The sequence below is a fragment of the Artemia sp. Qi Xiang Cuo genome, chromosome 13 (genome assembly GCF_049724085.1).
Source record: "Artemia sp. Qi Xiang Cuo chromosome 13, ASM4972408v1, whole genome shotgun sequence".
NCBI lineage: Eukaryota > Metazoa > Arthropoda > Branchiopoda > Anostraca > Artemiidae > Artemia > Artemia sp. Qi Xiang Cuo.
The window spans coordinates 8,079,024-8,097,539 of NC_142806.1; the positions used below are offsets into that span (position 1 = coordinate 8,079,024).

The 18,516-nt window shown below is 40.3% G+C and overlaps 1 protein-coding gene across 1 annotated transcript in view; it reads right to left on the reverse strand.

Annotated features, from left to right (window-relative positions):
- Window positions 1-12,416: 12,416 nt before the first annotated feature.
- Window positions 12,417-18,516, reverse strand: part of LOC148944899 (uncharacterized) — a 65,712-nt gene continuing 59,612 nt past the window's right edge. The window contains exon 5 of the mRNA XM_089098890.1: window positions 12,417-12,718. Coding sequence (XP_088955016.1) covers window positions 12,417-12,718 — 302 coding nt within the window. The remainder of the gene's footprint in view (window positions 12,719-18,516) is intronic.

The following is an 18,516-nucleotide window of genomic DNA, read 5'->3' on the forward strand; positions in this document are numbered from 1 at the left end:
TCTCACCACGAACAAAAATAGGATCAAATTCAAATACTTTTAGATCGGGGAACAACCAGCCAATCTTCAGTACTGAAATATGAGGATATTTCATCATCTTTGGAAGTTCACTGAACATTTGTGGCCCAGGATTCACACAAAGGTAAATCTGGCCATACGTAGCAAACTGTCGAACTAACATTTTCAATGCTATTTTATATTATGCAAAGTTACTCTGTATGATAAAAATGAACTCAGTTATATTCAAAGTGAAAACACATCGAGGTGAATGTAATCTTATTTCAACAGTTATTTAGAACTTTATTGCAATGAAATGAAAATAAAGTAACTCTTGGTTTTGTTTTGCTTCATTCAAGTTGACTCGTTAGGTGGATCATTGACGGTGGAGTAGAGCCAGTACAAGTGAGGAGCTTAGATGAGCAGCAAATTCGTCAAACGACGGATAAGTAAAAAAAGAGATTTTATTGAAAAATGTATAGGGTTCTGTTTCTTTTAAAATGTGGATATAGGAGAGAAAGAACTTTACGGAGAATAAAGTTAACTTAAGGTTGAGAACTCTTGATTTTTTACATAAACTTTAAAATTAGAAGAAGCCTGGTTTGTTGCAACGACTTTCTATGTAAAAATAAACGCCATTAAACAAGAACACGGGAACAGTAAACACAGCCTTCTACGGAATTACTGCACGAAATTTACTGCAGATCTGCCCTACACTACCCCTAGTGATTTACCTAGAAAAGAAAAAGAACGTCAGTCATTTGTAGATAGCAGGCATATGAACAAAAGGTAAGGGAAAGTTATTAAGAAACAAATAGCAGCGCAAAAAATTAAAACCGAACATGGACAATTTCATTAGTCTTTCATATTTGGAATTGAAATTTATTCGAATAAAAAAAATCGCCAAAGAAAAGTCACATTTTCTGCAAAATCCTATAGTAATATTATCAAAATTTGCAGTAAAATTTTAACAAATATAGAAATAGCAAGCCAAAATCTTGATTCTTTAGGAGAAACAATGAAGGCAATTATATTACAAACATTCCCTTTATCCTCCAATAAAAAACCTATGCCAATTAAACATGAAGAGATTGATAAAGAAAAACACCATTTTCCCCAAAAGTAGTTTTTGAAACAAAAGTAAAAAGCTACAATCAACCTAAAACAGGCGGAAATAGAGTCAAACAGAGATTCAAGAGTAAAGCGAATAAAAAGCAATCAATTAATAAGCGAAACCCAAAACCAACAGTGAGTATAGTGAATACACCATTTGAGATACAGAATATATCAAATGACAGTGGCATAATGTCATAATGCCATATGGAATAATAAATATACTATGTGACATACAGAATGTGACGCGTAATGTTAGCATGTCATTGAAAATATTGATATTCTCTATTTATATTAAGAATATGAATAGAGTACTGTTGCAAAATTACTGTAAAACAAAAACCCGATCAGTATCATTGAGTAAAATGAGGTACTACCTAGGAAATATAGGGTTAAATTGCTGTTTTAGAGTTGCCTTGTATAGATGGTATTGTACCTGGCAAAATTGGTTTCAGTAAAATTGGGTATTTTACGTAATTTACCCATTTCACCGGAATCTTATTTATTTTACGACACCTTGCAATTTTCAGAGAACAAAAGCACGAAAAGATTGGCAGAAAAAGGATTTTGGCAGAAAAAGGATTGGCAGAAAAAGGATTGGCAGAATAGGATTTTGTTTTGTGGGTATAGCTGTGTTCCCCGGTTTAAAAGGCGGTTTGTCTGACTTAGGTGTCTTGTTATCAGAACGATAAAGTGTTTTATAGTATAGGTAATTATAATTTAAAATGGTGAAACGTAACCTGAAATAAAATTACATTAGTTCTGTGAGCTGTTAAAAACAGAAATGCCTACAAACAAGACTGACATATGAAAAACAAGAAAAACCTTAAATAGACGAGAAAAATGAGGGTAATGTCAGGCAGCGGACAAAAAAGAAGCAAAAAAGATAGAGGCAGATGTAGAGTAAAATTCCTAACTTTCCAGTGGTATTGTTAATTAGCTAGGTCCACTTGTCAAGTCCTTCTAATAAGGATATTTTATAGTCAGTTCTTTCTTACGAATTAATTAATTAATAAAGATATTTCTTACGAATTAATTGAAAAAAACACCTTGACTTTAGATGACAAACTTAGGGTATTTTTTTTTTACAAAATTGTACCCCTTCCCATAAGCAAATGACCTTTAGACGCCCATCTTGACTTATGACAACTCATTTTCTTGAAAATATTACTTATCCTTAAAACACACTTAAAAGTACTTCAATTTTATCCTTTAAACAGACTCACTACACTTTAAGTTATCTTTGGAGAAAACCTCCCTTTAAAAACCTAAATTACTATCAATGAGTTGCTGAAACTCAAAAAGGACAAAAATTACGCTGAATATAATCAGGTCCTGATTACCTACTGAGTACCTTCTCAGTAAGGGCCTCTCCCAGGCCACTCAGCACGTCCCCAGGGGGTGGACAGGGGAACGCCTTGTAGATATGCAGGGTACCTCCCGGTAGGGAGGCGCGAACCAAGGGAGGACCCAGTCTCTGGGGGTCTTGAAATATAGCTGGAGCACCCACGTCTGGGGGCCATGAATTCAGGCGGAGGAGGTGGAAGGCCCTTCTAATGTTCCCTGGGCATGGCCCATTGGCGTATGGATACGTCCCGCCAGTCACAAACCTTCTCCGAGCAATGGGAAAATTGCAGGTGAAGCAGGACGCCAAAAGGGCGCATTATTGGTAGTAGATATAGCCGGCCCCTTCTAGGGATGGAGAGGAGTGGCTTACCGCCATCCTGAAATTAACCAAGAAACCTTCTTTCTTATTAAAAATAATGAAGTACAAACGATCAAGAACGAGAACCAATACTACCGCGTCCGGGGCAACCGACGAAGTTACCTTGTCCGGGGCAACCGACGTCATTACCGCGTCCAGTGCAACCGACGATCGGACGACCGAGAATCTCGTGAATGGAAACCCTTTAACAACGTTGACAACTCCAACCCCAGAGGCTATGCTTTCCCCTAAATTGATTTTATCTATTGGAACCCTGAACTTTAGGACGCTTGCTAAACAAAGCAAAATAGATCTTGTCCTCAATGAACTAAACCGATATAAATGGGATACTGTGGGACATTCAGAAACACACCTCCCTAGCACTGGCGAAGAAACGATCGGCAACACTAGTCTGATAGTATCTGGGAGAACCGATGGAGACCATCGCCAAGGTGTTGGCTTTTTTTTGACGAATAAGGCATGAAGATCCCTGATTTCCGTAACGCCTGTGGCAGAACAGTTGATTATGATACGAATGAAAGGATGACCGATTAACATCACGATCATACAAGTCTACGCTCCTGACTGCAGCAAAGCAGATGAAGAGTCTGACAATTTCTACCTTCAACTACAAAGCCTAATTGACGCAGTTCCCAAACAAAACCTTTTTATTGTCGTTGGCAACTTCAATGCAATTGTAGGAGACGACTTTAGTGGAATTAAAGATATTTTGGGTAAGTTCGGCTTTGGACGACTTAAAAAGAGGGAATAATCCCTCATTAAATTTTTCAGGGACAGCGATCTAGCTATTTCCTACATTCTCTTTAATCACAGAGAACGGCGTAAGGCGACATGGACCTCACCGGATGGAAAAAGCCGTAATCTTATTGATGACGTGCTCATCTCTAGGTGGTGGAAATCGTCTGTGCTAGATACTGTCACCCTTGCAGGTGGCGATTTCAACAGCAACCATTCTCTGGTCATGTCTGCACTAAAGATACGCCTGAAATCTTCCGAAATGCTGAATAATAGACCCGCTCGTTTCAACACACATCTTCTCAAGACCCGCATAACCCGCCAGACCTACATCAATGAACTGTCTACTCAAATATCGGACCTTCTTTTTAATATTCCTACAGCCCTATCTTAAGAGGGTATCAATAAACTGGTCACAGACTCCTCTAAGATCATCAGCAAAGTAGCATTGTCCAGAATAACCAACGAAAATGGATAACCAACGAAATTATTTTATGTGTTGAGAAACGAAAATACAATAAAAGGTCAGACAGAGAGAGCAGGGACAGATATATGCAGTTGAAGCATGCTGTAGAAAAAGCCACCCATAGAGCCCATCGCACCTACATTATAGACAAATGCGAACAGTGTGAGTCTGATCTTAAGAAAGGCGACTTACACTTCATGTATAAGAGAGTTCGCGAGCTAACAAGCAAGAAAAGTCTCAGTTCTTGCGCACTGCTAGATAAAAACGGCTCCCAGATACAAAGCACAGAAGGTATCCGATCGAGATGGATGGAGCATTTCAAAGAAAAGCTTAATCCTGATATCCTTCCAAACGCTGCTGTCCTGGACCTGTTTCCCGTTACTGTCTCAGACCCCAGCACACTTCCTCTCCGTTCTGAGGTCGAAGATGCCATCCAAGCGCTGAAGACTAACAAGGCCCTTGGCCCGGACGGAATACAGGCAGAACTGCTGAAAGCTCGGTTTGAACCACTTATAGTTATTCTCCACAAAATTGTATCCGCTGCCTGTCAAGAGGGTCATTTCCCAACTTCTTGGTGCGAAACCACAATTGTTCCGCTACACAATAAGGGCTCAAAGGCGATATGTGATAATTACCGTCCTATTAGCCTAACAAGTCAAACTGCCAAGATCTTCACCCGAATTATACTCCGACGGATCAGAGCCATGTCATCCTTAGTCATCCAAGAATACCAAGCCGGTTTTCGCCCTGGGAGATCGACCGTTGACCAAATTTTCACTGTTCGCCAAATTTTAGAGAAATATCTGGAATTCGGTCACGACCTGTATCAGCTCTCCATCGACTTTAGGCAAGCATTTGACCTTATTTGACGAAATGGCCTATGGCATATCCTCCCCCATTACGGAATCCCACCAACCTAGTAGATCTTATGAAAGATATGTACTCCAAATTTGGGAGTCGCGTCATGACTAGTGAAGGTCTCACTGACAGTTTCTAGACGTCTGCAGGCGTCCTTCAAGGATGCCTCTTGTCTCCAGAGCTGCTCAATCTTTTCCTCACAGCATTCTTATCCTTGGTGGAAACAACTTGCAGCGCACACGTAGGGGGTGTTCAGATAGATAAACTAGCTTACGCCGACGATATCGACGAAATGGCTGAAACACCCAAGGATCTACAAGCCGTTGCTAACGACGTCCTCGAAGCCACTAGTTCTTTTGGAATGATCATAAATGTATCAAAAACAAAGGCTATGTGCTGCTCACGAAAGTCGCAGGATACAGTTAAGCCAGACCTGAAACTTGATGGAGAGAGTATCCAGTGGGTCGACGACTTCCCTTACCTCGGCATTTTGATCACCAGCGATAACAGTTTATCAAAAGACACTAAAAGACGTCTCGCCCTCGTGAGTTCCAGTTTCAAAGCCCTTATGCCCATATGGCGAAGCAAGGATTTGTCTCTGTGGCTTAAGACACGACTTTTCGATACCCTGATCATCCCCATCGTAATCTACTCATGTGAAACATGGACGCTGAAGGTAAATGGCAATCGTCAACTCGCAGCATTTGAAACTAAGTGCCTCCGCCGCATCGCCGAGATCCCTTACCTTGATAGAATCTCAAATGTCAAACTTATCGAGCACCTTAAAGTACAACAAACAATTCTCACGAAGATCCAGCTCCAGCAACTTCGATGGCTCGGTCACGTTCAACGGATGAGTCGGTCCCGTCTCCCGAAAATCACCTTCGAAGGCTAAATTCATGGTTCTCATCCTCGTGGTCGTCCCCACAAAAGGTGGAAGGAAAACTTTGCACCTCACCGCCTCTCGGACCTTCTTCGCGAAGCAGAAGACCGTGAAGCATACAAAAGGCACATCCACGCCATTACGAGGAAAGAGGCCCCAAGACGACCTTCAAGGACGGATGGGACTTAAGTAAGTAAGTAAGTATAATGAGGCCAAACTTAAAACGAACAGAAATTACCACAAACATGAGTAGAGCTTATAATAAAACATTCGATTAAAACAATTAAAGCAAGAAAACCATTCAAAAATATTAATACAAACAAACAAAGCCATTACATGAAAATCTCACGATGGGTTTTAATTAAACGTATAAACCACGCTGGATTCTTAATTGGAGTCTTAATTTATATAAATTTGGAGTTTTTCTAGAAGTTAAATTGAAAACTAGAAGTTATTAGCTTCTACTACAGATTTATAAAGGTCCAACCTAAAGGGGAGGGTGGGTGAGCCGAATTAGAAAAAGGGAGAATTAGAAGAATTAAAAAAGGGAGCAATATTCATGAAATTTGTTTACTGGAGAAACTACTACTACTAACAACTCACCGCAACACCAAGCCGCCTGAGGCTAACACAGCTACGAACGCTTCTCCTCCATCCCAATCTATTCAAAACCTCCCTTTTTACACCACCCCAGGAAGTTCCCGTTTTCTTTAAATGTTTCTTTATGACGTCTTCCCACCCCAGACGAGAACTACCTGCTTTCTGTTTAGACCTAGACGGTTAGCCGAAAAGGACAATCTTCGGCAATCTGTCATCCTTTATCCGCACAATGTACCCTAGCTACCTCTACCTTTGATTCATTATAGCCCTAGAGAGCGGTATTGAACCAAATTTTTCGTACAGCCTATTGTTTGAAATACGGTCAGCCAGCTGGGTACCCACAACAGTCCGTAAGCAATTTCTCTGAGAAACATCTAGCAAATCATCATCCGCTTTTCGGAGCGCCCATGCGTCAGAACAATATTTGACCACTGTCATCACTTTAGCTTCTAATATTCTAATCTTGGTTTGCGAACTTATCTTCCTATTCTTTTAAACTGCTGTTAACTGTGAAAAAACACCCTGAGCCTAGGCTGTTCTACTTTTAACATCTTTACTGCTCCAACCATCTACACTAATAATACTAACAAGGTAAGTGAAGCTCCCCACCAGATCAATCTTTTCGTTACCCAACGTCACCTTTTCATCTTCACTTATTCACCAGCCTGAAGTAATAGCCCATCACCCATCACCCTGGCCATCACCCTATGTTCAGTGTTATTTCGAAGAAAACCTCCCTCGCCGATTGCCCAATCTTTGAAATGTTAGCAAAGTTTGTCTCCTTTGACGTAAAGGACTATTAAAAATACTTTAACACAATTACTTTAGAGCAGAGGAGATTCTAAATTGTCAGATACTATTTTTAGGGACTAAACCATATCTGCTTGACTAGTATTTCATTTTATAGCCCTTTTTCTCTGATTCATATTATATACGTTTTACTGCGTTTCAAAGTCTTGAATTCAGTTTAGTTCACAAATAAAGTTCTTCAAAATCCAAAGAAATTCTATACAGTGTTTTTATTAAGTTAAAAACAATAGCCCTTGTATTTATCATAAAATTCAATATTTTATTAATTGCTACAGCTCTTTGTGACTTTCTTATTTAACCAGGGCGATCTTTTTATCGCCCTAGTCTTAAAATTCCATCTATAAGGTCAAAGAATTAGAAAAAGGTTCCTATTCTTGTCAAAACGTGGAGTGCTATCATCAGACAGATGATAGATTTCAAATGAACTGTCACTCATCACAAATCGGTGCACAATCACAATTGGCGTATAGCAGAGAAGATTCTAAGGGGTCAGACACTATTGTTTGGGACTAAACCATATCTGCTTGACTAGTAGTTCATTTTAAGGCCCTTGTCTCTCTGATTCATAATATATACGTCTTACCGCGTTTAAAAGTCTTGAATTCAATTTAGTTCCCAAATAAAGTTTTTCCAGGAAATTCAAAATTCTTGTCTTAAAAAAAAGCAGAAGATGGCCTTACTTTGGCTTATTATCCCCTATACAGTGTTTTTAAGGAGTGGAAATCAATATCCCTTAGATTCATCATGGAATTCAATGTTTTCTTCATTGCTGCAACTTTTTGTGACTTTTTTATTCAACCAGGGCAATTTTCTTATCGCCCTATGGGATGTCATTCTCAAAGATCTAATTTCAAGAACTATCTACTACGTTGAAAAAACGGCTATCTGAAAGTTTTGATATTTATAATTTCCTGAACTTTGAACTGCGTGGAACAAAATGGCTATCTCAAAATCTTTATTGGATGTGTTTGGAGGAATGGTGAGCGTGAGCAGGGGGGTTAGTTACCCTCCAATAACTTTCGACTATTACAAAGGACTCTAACCCTATCAATTTCGAATTGAATAAGCCCCTTTTGAAGTTTTACCACAACTTTATCTATAAACACCTTATATGCCCCCAGGGCAGAACTTACAACCTTTGCCCTTGGGGCTCTGGGGGTTTGTCATCCTTAAATACATAATTTCCGGAACTTCCAACTGCGTTGAACAAAATGGCTATCTCTGAACTTTGATTTAATCTTCTTGGGGAAATGGTGGGCGTAAGAGGGGGTTAAGTACTCTCCATTTACTTTCGATATTAAAGAGGGCTATTTCAATTTCCAATCAAATGAGCCCCCTTTTGAAAACGCTTTCAATAAAACCTTATATGCCCTCAGGACATAACTTAAAACCCTTGCCCTGAGGGCTGTGGTGGGGGGGAGAGGGGTTGCTATCCTTAAGGACCTAATTTCAAAACTTTCAACTACGTTGAATAAAATTGCTATTTAAAATATTTATTGGATATGTTTGGAGAAAAGATGGGCGTGAGAGGGGGGCTAGTTGCCCTCGAATCAGTTTCGACTATTGAAAAGGGCACTAGCCTTTTGAATTTCCAATAGAATGAACCCTTTTTCAAGTTTTTACGAGAAAGATTTCAATAAAAACCTTATATACCCCAAGGGCATAACTTATAACCCTTGCCCTGAAGACTGTGTGGGGAGCGTCCTGCTCAAAGGTATAATTTCATACACTTTGAACTGCGTGGAACAAAATGGCTATTTCAAAATCTTTATTGGATATATTGGAGGATTATTGTGCGGGGTCACCACTTTTAAAGGCAAAAATGGCGCAAAGAGTTGCTATGCCACTTACTGGAGGGGGACAATCCCTCTTTGGCCCCAAATTAGTGGGATTTCCGCGGTTACTCCAACGGTTCCGTATACTAACGTGATCGGATGGTCTAAGGCCACATTTAAAGCCAAAGTTTACCGATAAGATTTCTAATTAACTCTTTTAGATTCGACCTAAGCTGAAACGTTAAAAAGAGTACATAGAAAAGGCTTATTGTATTAACAATCACGCTGTATAAAATGAACTGAACTGAAAAAGGACAAATTCTCCCAGCCCGCTAACCGCAGCACGCGGTGGGGGTTACTAAGGGTGGTAAATGAATCTTTACAGCCAATCCCAGGACTGCTAATATACTGGCCAATCTCGCTAAATGTGCACTTTTTCCCTCGTGGTCTATTAAACACGTACGCAGTTAAGAGGACCCAAAATGGCGTCAAAAAATAATAGGAAAATTAACATTTATTACTTAAAGAAGGAAAATAATGAAGGGGCCCAAAGAAATGAATCTGGGAGGGACATTTATCTGACAAAACTGGGACCAAGGGTTCCAACAGGATGGATTTGGGGAAATGGTGGGCGTCGAAGGGGTGTCAGTTGCTTTCCAATCACTTTCGACTATTAAAAAGGGCACTAGCCATTTCAACTTCTAAGCCAGTAAGCGCTTTGTGAAATTTCCACGATAAAACGTTATATAAGAACCTTCTATGCCTCCGGGGCATAACTTACAACTCTTTCTCTGAGGGCTCTGGGGGGGGGGGGTGTCATCCTAACATACAAAATATACAGAACTAAAAACTATATTGAAAAAAATGGCTCAGAATAAAAATCTCAAAGTTTTGATTAGATGTGTTTGGGGAAAATGTGGGCGTGAGAGGCGGGTTAGTTGGCATCTAATCTTTTTTGACTATTAAAAAGGGTACTAGCCCTTTGAAATTCCAATCAAATGAGCCTTTTTTGAAGTTTCTGCGACAACGCCTTCTATAAGAAACCGTATATGCCCCCAGGGCCTAACTTACAACTCTTGCCCTTAGGACTGTGGGGGACTGTCCTCAAAAACATAATTTCTATCTGGAAATAAACTACGCTGAACAAAATGGCAAAATCTCAGAATTTTGATTAGATGTACTTCGGGAAATGGTGGGCGTGGAAGGGGTGTTAGTCGCCCTCCAATTACTTTTGACTATTAAAAAGGGCACAAGCCACTCCAATTTCGAATTCAATGAGCCCTTTTCGAAGTTTCTACGACAAATTCTTCGATACGAAGTGCCCTGCTTTAAAGGTTAAAATTAATATATAATACATTGTGCCAGCATGGTTCTTATATGCCCCCAGGGCATAAATTAAAACCCTTGTCCTGAGGGTTGTGGGGGAGTGTCCTCCTCTTTATTTAGTCCTCATTTCTTGTCCTGTTCTCGAGTGTCCTTACTTAGTTCTTTACTTAGGCAGCGCGATCATGGTCCCTATGATTTATACAACAGCTTTCTATATAGACCTTATATGCCCCCATGGTAGAACTTACAACCCTTGCATTCAAGGCTCTGAGGGGGTTATCATCCTTAAAGACCTAAATTTCCAGAACCTTCAAATACGTTGAACAAAATGGATATCTCAAAATTTCGATTGGATATATTTTGGAAAATGGTGGGCTTGAGAGGGACGCTTGTCACAATCCAATCAATGTTAACAATTAAAAAAGGGACTAGCCCTTTCAATTTCCAATTGAATGAGCCCTTTTTAAGTTTCTATGACAACGCTTTCAATAAAAACTTTATATGCCCCTGGGCATAACTTACAACCCTGGCACTGAGGGCTCTGAGGGGGCTATCATCCTAAAAGACCTAATTTCCAGAACTGTCAACTACGTTGAACAAAATGGATATCTCAAAATTTTGATTGGATGTGTTTGGGAAAATGGTTTGCATAATAGGGGCATTAGTCGCTATCCAATCACTTTCAACAATTAAAAAGGCCCTAGCCATTTCAATTTCCAGTTGAATAAGCCCTTTTGAAGTTTCTACGACAAAGCTTTCAATAAAAACTTTATATGCCCCCAGGGCATAACTTATAACCCTTGCCCTGAGGGCTATGGAGGGGGGAGGGGTTTTCATCCTTAAAGATCTAGTTTCCAAATATTTCAACTACGTTGAATAAAATGGCTATCTAAAAATTTTAATTGGATGTGTTTGGGGAAAAGATGGGCATGAGAGGGAGGTTAGTGTCCTTCAAATCACTTTCGACTATTAAAAAGGGTGCTAGATCTTTGAATTTCCAATCGAAAGATCCCTTTTTCAAGTTTCTGTGACAAAGATTTCAATGAAAACCTTTTATGCCCCCAGGAAATAACTTATAATCCTTACCCCGAGGATTGTGGGGGAGTGTCCTCCTCAAAAAAATATATTTTCTATCTGGAAATCATGTACGCCGAACAAAATGGCTTTCTCAAAATTTTATTGCTTGTGTTTCGGGGTAAGATTGGCGTGGGGGGGGGGTGGCTAATTGCCTTCCAATCACTTTCGACTATCAAAAAAGGCACTAGCCCTTTGAATTTCCAATCGAATGAGCTTTTTTTGAAGTTTCTATGAAAATGCCTTCTTTAAAAACCAAATATGCCCCCAGGGCATAACTTAAAACCCTTGCCCTGAGGGCTTTGGGGGAATGTACTCTTCAAAAACATATTTTCAATCTTGAAATCAACTACGCTGAACAAAATTGCTATCTCAAAATTTTGATTGGATGTGTTTGGGAGAGTGATGAGCGTGGGGGGGGCTAATTGCCCTCAATCCCTTTTGAATATTAGAAAGGGCGCTAGCCCTTTGAATTTGTAATCGATTGAGCCTTTTTTGAAGTTTCTACGTCAACGCCTTCTATAAGAACCTTATATGTCCCCAGGGCATAACTTAAAACCCTTGCCCTGAGGGTTATGGGCAGTTTCCTCCTCAGTAACATTTTTTCTATCTGGAAATCAACTACGCTGAACAAAATGGCTATCTCAAAATTGTGATTCGATGTGTTTGGTGGAATGATGGGCTGGGGGGGCTAGTTGCCCTCCAATCGCTTTCGACTATTAAAAAGGGCACTAGCCCTTTGAATTTCCAACCGAATAAGCCTGTTTTGAATTTTCTACGACAACGCCTTCTATAAAAACCTTATATGCCCCCAGGATAGAACTTAAAAACCCTTGCCCTGAGGGTTGTGGGGGAATTTCCTCCTCAAAAACATATTTTCTATCTGGAAATCAACTACGCTGAACAAAATGGCTAGCTCAAAATTTTGATTAGATGTGTTTTTGGGAATGATGGACGTGGGGGGGGGTTCTTACTTGTGCTTACTTGTACTTGTTGCACGTTCAAGCCGCAACAAGATGACGACAGATGACGACATGTCTCCTTCCATAGGTTTCACTCGAGGGTGGCAGGCTCCACCATTTCCAGCCACTGGCTATCCCAGCGACGGCTGTATTTTCGGAATCCCCCGATTGGCTCCAGATCAGACTTAACTGTTGCTAACCATGTCATCTTTTGGCCTCCTGCCCTCTTCTTCCATGCAGGTAGTGGTAGACATTTGAGGCATTTTCTGCTTATATGGTCATCTGTTCTGTGCATTGTGTGGCCAAACCATCTCAGTCTCCTATGCTTAACAGTGTCAGAGACAAGTGGGAGATCCCCACATCTTCTTCCTACTTCTTCATTCGAGATTCTATCTGAGAGATGGATACCCAGGATATAGCGCAGGCATTTGTGGTTGAATGTATTCAAGCTCAACGCTTCGGCTGCTTTAAGTGACCACGTTTCACATCCTTAGAGGAGGACAGAGAAAAGCATAGCTTCATACACTCGGAGCTTCGTACTTAGTGATATTTCGCTCTGCTTCCAGAGATACTTCCGTAATTGAAGGAAGACACTCCAGGCTGACGATATGCGGCTCTGGATTTCTTCTGAAGATTCGCCTGCAGGGTTTACCATCAATCCGAGGTATTTGAATGCCTGAACGTCCTCTATCTGATTACCATTTAGGGTCACAGGGGTTTCATCCATCCCACCTGTTAGCATGGATTTTGTTTTTGTAGGCTTATTTGGAGACCAGTCGAAAGTGCCTTGACTGCCACGTCATTTATCATAGCCTGGGCTTCTGCAATGGATTCAGCAAGCATGCCCACATCGTCAGCATACTCAAGATCTATGACGGAGAAGGACGGTATCACTGCAACGCCTTTATAATTGTCCAGGACCCTGAGGATCCAATCGATGACGAAGTTGAACAATGTTGGTGAAAGGACACAGCCTTGACGTACACCTTCCTCTATCAGGACCAGATCTGAAAGATCGCCATCGACTCTTACCCGGGCCTTTGTTCCAGCATAGTATGCCTTGAGCAGATTGATGATCTTCTCAGGCACACTGTCCTCATTCATTGCCTCCCATATTGCATCACGATGGACCGAATCAAACACGGTAATGAAGTCTATGAAGATTTGGATTGTTTCCTGCTGGTGTTTAAATCGGTGTTCAAGGATCTGTCACAGTCTAAAAATCTGGTCACAGCAATCCATAACCGGCCTGAATCCTGCTTGGTTGGGTCGCGTTTGGCTGTTTCTGGTGTCTCTGAATCTATTTAAAAGTATGACTGCGAACAGCTTGGCAGCAATGGGGATAAGGGATATACCTCGGTAGTTTTGCAGTCCATTCGGTCTCCTTTTTTGAAGATAGGGACATTTATTAAGGTCTTCCAGTCATATGGGATGTATTCATTGTCCTAGCATTCGGTTATCACGCTATGAAGTTCATCCACCGCCACCTCGGGGAGAGCTTTCAGTAACCGGAAGGAATCCTATCTATTCCTGGGCTTTTATGGTTTTTCAAAACTTGGATAGCATTAATTACTTCATCTCTGGAGGGTGGGTCCGTACATACATTTTCATAAGCCTGGTTGTGCGGGGGGTTCTGCGGTGCTGTAAGTGGTTGCTTTCGATTACTATTGTCTCCTGGTCTCAATAGCTGTTGGAAATGAACTCGCCATCTTTCGATACGGTCCTCGCTGCTTGTGAGTATTTTCTCATCCTTCGCCTTAAGCGAGGGGATGGTAGTTTGCTTCTTCTTCCCAGTGCATTCTTCAAGTATCTGATAGAGTTTTCGTGTATCGTTCCGTGATGCGCCTCTTTACATATCACTGGCAACATTAGACCAGTAGGCTTTTTTGTCAGCTCTTGCTGATTTGTGACATTCTTGTCGTAGCACTTTGCACGTGGGGGTCTTCTTGTTGGTCATTTCATTTTTCTTGGCAGAGAGTTTCAGTGTCTTTTCTGAGATCCATTTATTGGTTTTACGCTTGAAAAAACCAAGTATGTTTGAGACAGCTTCATTGATGTGGTCCTTGAAGTTGCTCCATTTCTTCTCAATCTTTATCTTGGGACACTGATCAGTCGGGATTGCCTCCTCGGTGTCATCTTGAAGGACAGCGAAGCAGTTTGAGAGTTCAAGGACAAAAGCTCCTCGGTACTCATCTACGTTCAGCTTCGACACTCACTTTCGACTATTAAAAGGGGCACTAGAACTCTCAATTTCCAATCGAATGAGCCTCTTTTGAAGTTTCTACGACGATCCTTTCCATATTAAGTTCCCTGCTCTAAAGAAAAAAAATAATAAATGATACATTGCGGCAACATCGTTCTTATATGCCCTCAGGGCATAACTTAAAACCCTTGCCCCGAGGGTTGTGGGGGAGTGTCCTCCTCAAAAACATATTTTCTATCTGGAAATTAACTACGCTGAACAAAATGACTGTCTCAAAATTTTGATTGGATGTTTTTTGGGAGATTGATGGCCGTGGGGGGGGGGGCTAGTTTCCTCCAACCACTTTCGACTATTAAAAAGGGCACTAGCCACTCCAATTTCCAATCGAATGAGCCCTTTTTGAAGTTTCTACGATAATTACTTCGATACGAAGTGTCCGGGCAAGGAGAAAAAAAAACACATTGTGCCCACATCGTTCTGTACTTAGGCAGCGCTAGCGCGCTGCCTATGATTCCGTCTTTAAGGTAAAGAATGAGAATAAGGTCCCTTTTTGGTGCCATATGCCACCTTAAGATCAGTGTTGGCACGTTCACTAGGCAAACACCACCAGCCTGAAGTAATAGCCCATCACAGAAATAATTAAATAAAACAAGTTTTTCCGAGGGAAGTAAAGAGCGAAGTTGAAACTTAAAACGAACAAAATTATTACTTTACAGCCTATCTAACATATATCAATAAAACTAATGCAAATAAAAGAACATGAGATATTCCCCTATCTTTGTAATATTACAGAAAACTAGCGCAGCCCTTTCCCCAGTGTGCAGCCCTTTTTCCAGGAACTATGGAGGGTCTTACCTCAATGGATACCTCAAAATTACGATTGGATGACTTTGTGGGGAGGAGGCCTTCAGGGAGGCGGGCTAGTTGCCCTCCAATCTTATTGGGCACTTAAAAAGGGCGTTAGCAAATTTAATTTCAGTTCGAATGAGCTATTACATATCTCTCTATGATGTTCCTGTCACCCCCTAAAGTGGCATATCCAGGGTGGCGGGGGGCGCGCCCCTTAGCGTAGTCTAAAGTAGTATAATTTACTTAATTAACTCATGTTTGCGCTAACTAAACTTGCTCCTAACGCAAGTTTGTCGGGAGACATCGCAGTCCTACCCATGCAAAAAATTCATTTTCCTTTTTTATCAAGGAGGGGGACTGTTATTGCGCTATGTAAGGTTTTCAACCACACTGATTCCAGTGGTACAGTTTTCATTTTGATCTGATGCCTTTTCCGAGGGGTTTCAAGCTTTTTTTGTGAAATCACCATAGATTTTATTTTTGCAATAAACTTTTACTTTTAAGACAAACCGAAATAGTAGTTACCATTTTTGAATCAGGGTTACATAGCAATTTTGTTTCACTAGGTATTTTTTTTCCAAAACGCGTTTTTAACTTTCGGTTACTATCGCCCGTGGTTCGCTTTTTACTAGGTTGCAGCTACCGCTGCAACCATTACTCCTGTTTTTCGATTTTTCAGCCGTAATGCTGCAAGCCGTAATTTGAGATTAATTGTATAGGAGGAAAACTACCCCTTCCTTATCCCTATCCCCACCTCAAGGTCAAAAAAACCTTGGAGTGTCCTCATTCGATCCTGAACCAGTGTTACATAGCAATTTTCTCTCACTAGGTAGTTTTTTCTTAAACGCGTTTTTTAACTTTCAGTTACTATGGGCTGTGGTTTCCCTTTACTAGGTTGCAGCTGCCGCTGCAGCCATGACTCCTGTTTTTGTTATTGCGATTTTTCAGCCGTAATGATGCAAGCCGTAATGTGAGATTTATCGTTTCGGAGGAAAACCGCCCCTTCCTTATCCCCATCCCCACCTCAATATCACAGAAACTTTGGAGGGTGCTTATTCGATCAGAAAATGAGAGTTATTTTCATTTATTATAAGTGGAAAGCGATTGGAGATCAGCCAGACACAGGGAGTATTTTTGGTGGGGGGGGGGTAAAAGATGGTTCCCACCTATTTTGTGCTTTCTCTTTGAATGCTCGATTTTACGTCAGCTCAATTTTGCATTTTTAAGAAATTATCAGTTGACGCAGTGCCCAAAAACCCAAAGGATTTTGATTTGGAAGATAATCTGCTTTTTTTTCGTAAAAGTGTCACATTTCATGATTGTAAATAGATACGATAGCTGAATACCCACGCCATAGAGCTCTGACAAATTATTAATCCTGCAGGGACGCGGGTTGAACAAGGAAACGGCCTTTTGTCAACATTTTTACGGATCCAGGTTATTTGATTCCTGCCGAAATTTCGATTTTTTTGGGTTAACGAGTTTGGTGTGCATTAGACGCTTATTTTCATTGATAATCAGAGCAGGAGTTGCGTTTTTGTACCCTTTACAGGGTGAAGACATATATTTGGGCAAATTTTCAAACGTTTTTCTTGATAAAATCTCCACTTTACAAAAATTTGGGCCTTTAAATTAAAAAAAAACAAGAAGAGGGTTTGAATTGCGGGCCGATGTGCTTTCAATTTATAGTTATCGTTGCAGCTCGATTGATTTGGAGTGTGAATACCCACTCAATGATCTCCACTTAAATTTCAGAGACGAAGAAAATATAATTGACAGTAGAGTAGTACCTTCTATTTCTACTACTTTATGTTCCTTCGTGTGCTACTTGGGGCCTTTACGTTCCTTGGCACCTTTCCAAGGCAGATTACCAGACTGGTTATTGCTATTGATATCAATTGCACATGGAATTATACAAGAACGTGTTTGGGGAGATTACGTTCCTTGGCACCTTTTCAGAGCATGTACTTATGGATACCTTTCCAAGTAACGTGATTAAACACGCTTTTACAATCGGAAATATTTGATTGACATTTGCAAAAAAGGGATAAGGAATTCGCAAATTGGACACTATGAACGATATTAATTAATGTTTGAACAATAGGAGTGTGATTGAATCTAATTAGTGATTGGATAATTTTTTAACAAGAAATCTCTGAATAAAATATTTTTGGAGGGATGGGAGAGAATTTTGCTTACCTTTCATTGGTACCTTTCCAAGCGAGCGGGGATTCCCCTCCGGTTCCTAAACATTGTAAAAAAGATAACAGTATGAGCGGGGATTCCCCACACAAGTTTGTTTCAACTCCAAGTTTTTCAACCAGACTGTTTTTTTGAGCTAACATCCCTTTTTTAGGAGCCAATCAGAGACATCGGAGCTTGGAAGATGGAGAAAAAAAGGGTTAAAGTGATTAGCAGTTAAGGTAACCCTGAAGAGCATGTTAATTCATACCTTATTTGTTATAAATTTGGAACAATATCAATCTATGAAAATGGTTAACGATGATAAAATGGTCTTATGACTTGACCTAGCTTTACTTCTTTGATGTGTTCTGTATAATCCACAAGTGGCGTTTGAATAGTGTTGTCAGTTTAAAATAGGGTCCAACGTTATAGTAAACTAAAAAGTTGATACTAAGAGAGATGTAGATGGCAAGAAAACAATTTTAATAAAGAAATTCAGGACAAACCATAGAAATTCTTGAAAATCAAGTAGTGAGGTGTATGTGAGTACAAACCATCAAGGATCATAAGCACCAATGACCCTAACCAGCAGAGACATCAACCCTCCATAGGTCCCCTCTCCACAAACTCGAAGGGCGCCCCCTCCCTCCAACTTTTTGCCCCTCCCCCCCCCCCATTTTTTTTTCTTTTTTTTCTTGGCAATTGACATTTTTTCTGATAACAAGTATCCTTCATTACGATCGTAGCTTTCAAATGTGAAACCTAAGTCCATTTTTGGATCGAAAAATAAACTATTTCTGTAAAATCTGAGTTAATAAGGGTTTTTCACCGTAAACTCTAGTTTTTTGTAAGAAAATTATGGAAAATTGTGTGTGTGTAAGTTTTTTTTGTGTGTGTGTAAGTTTTGTGTGTGTATGTTTAAGTTTTTTTTGTGTGTGTAAGTTTTTGTGTAAAT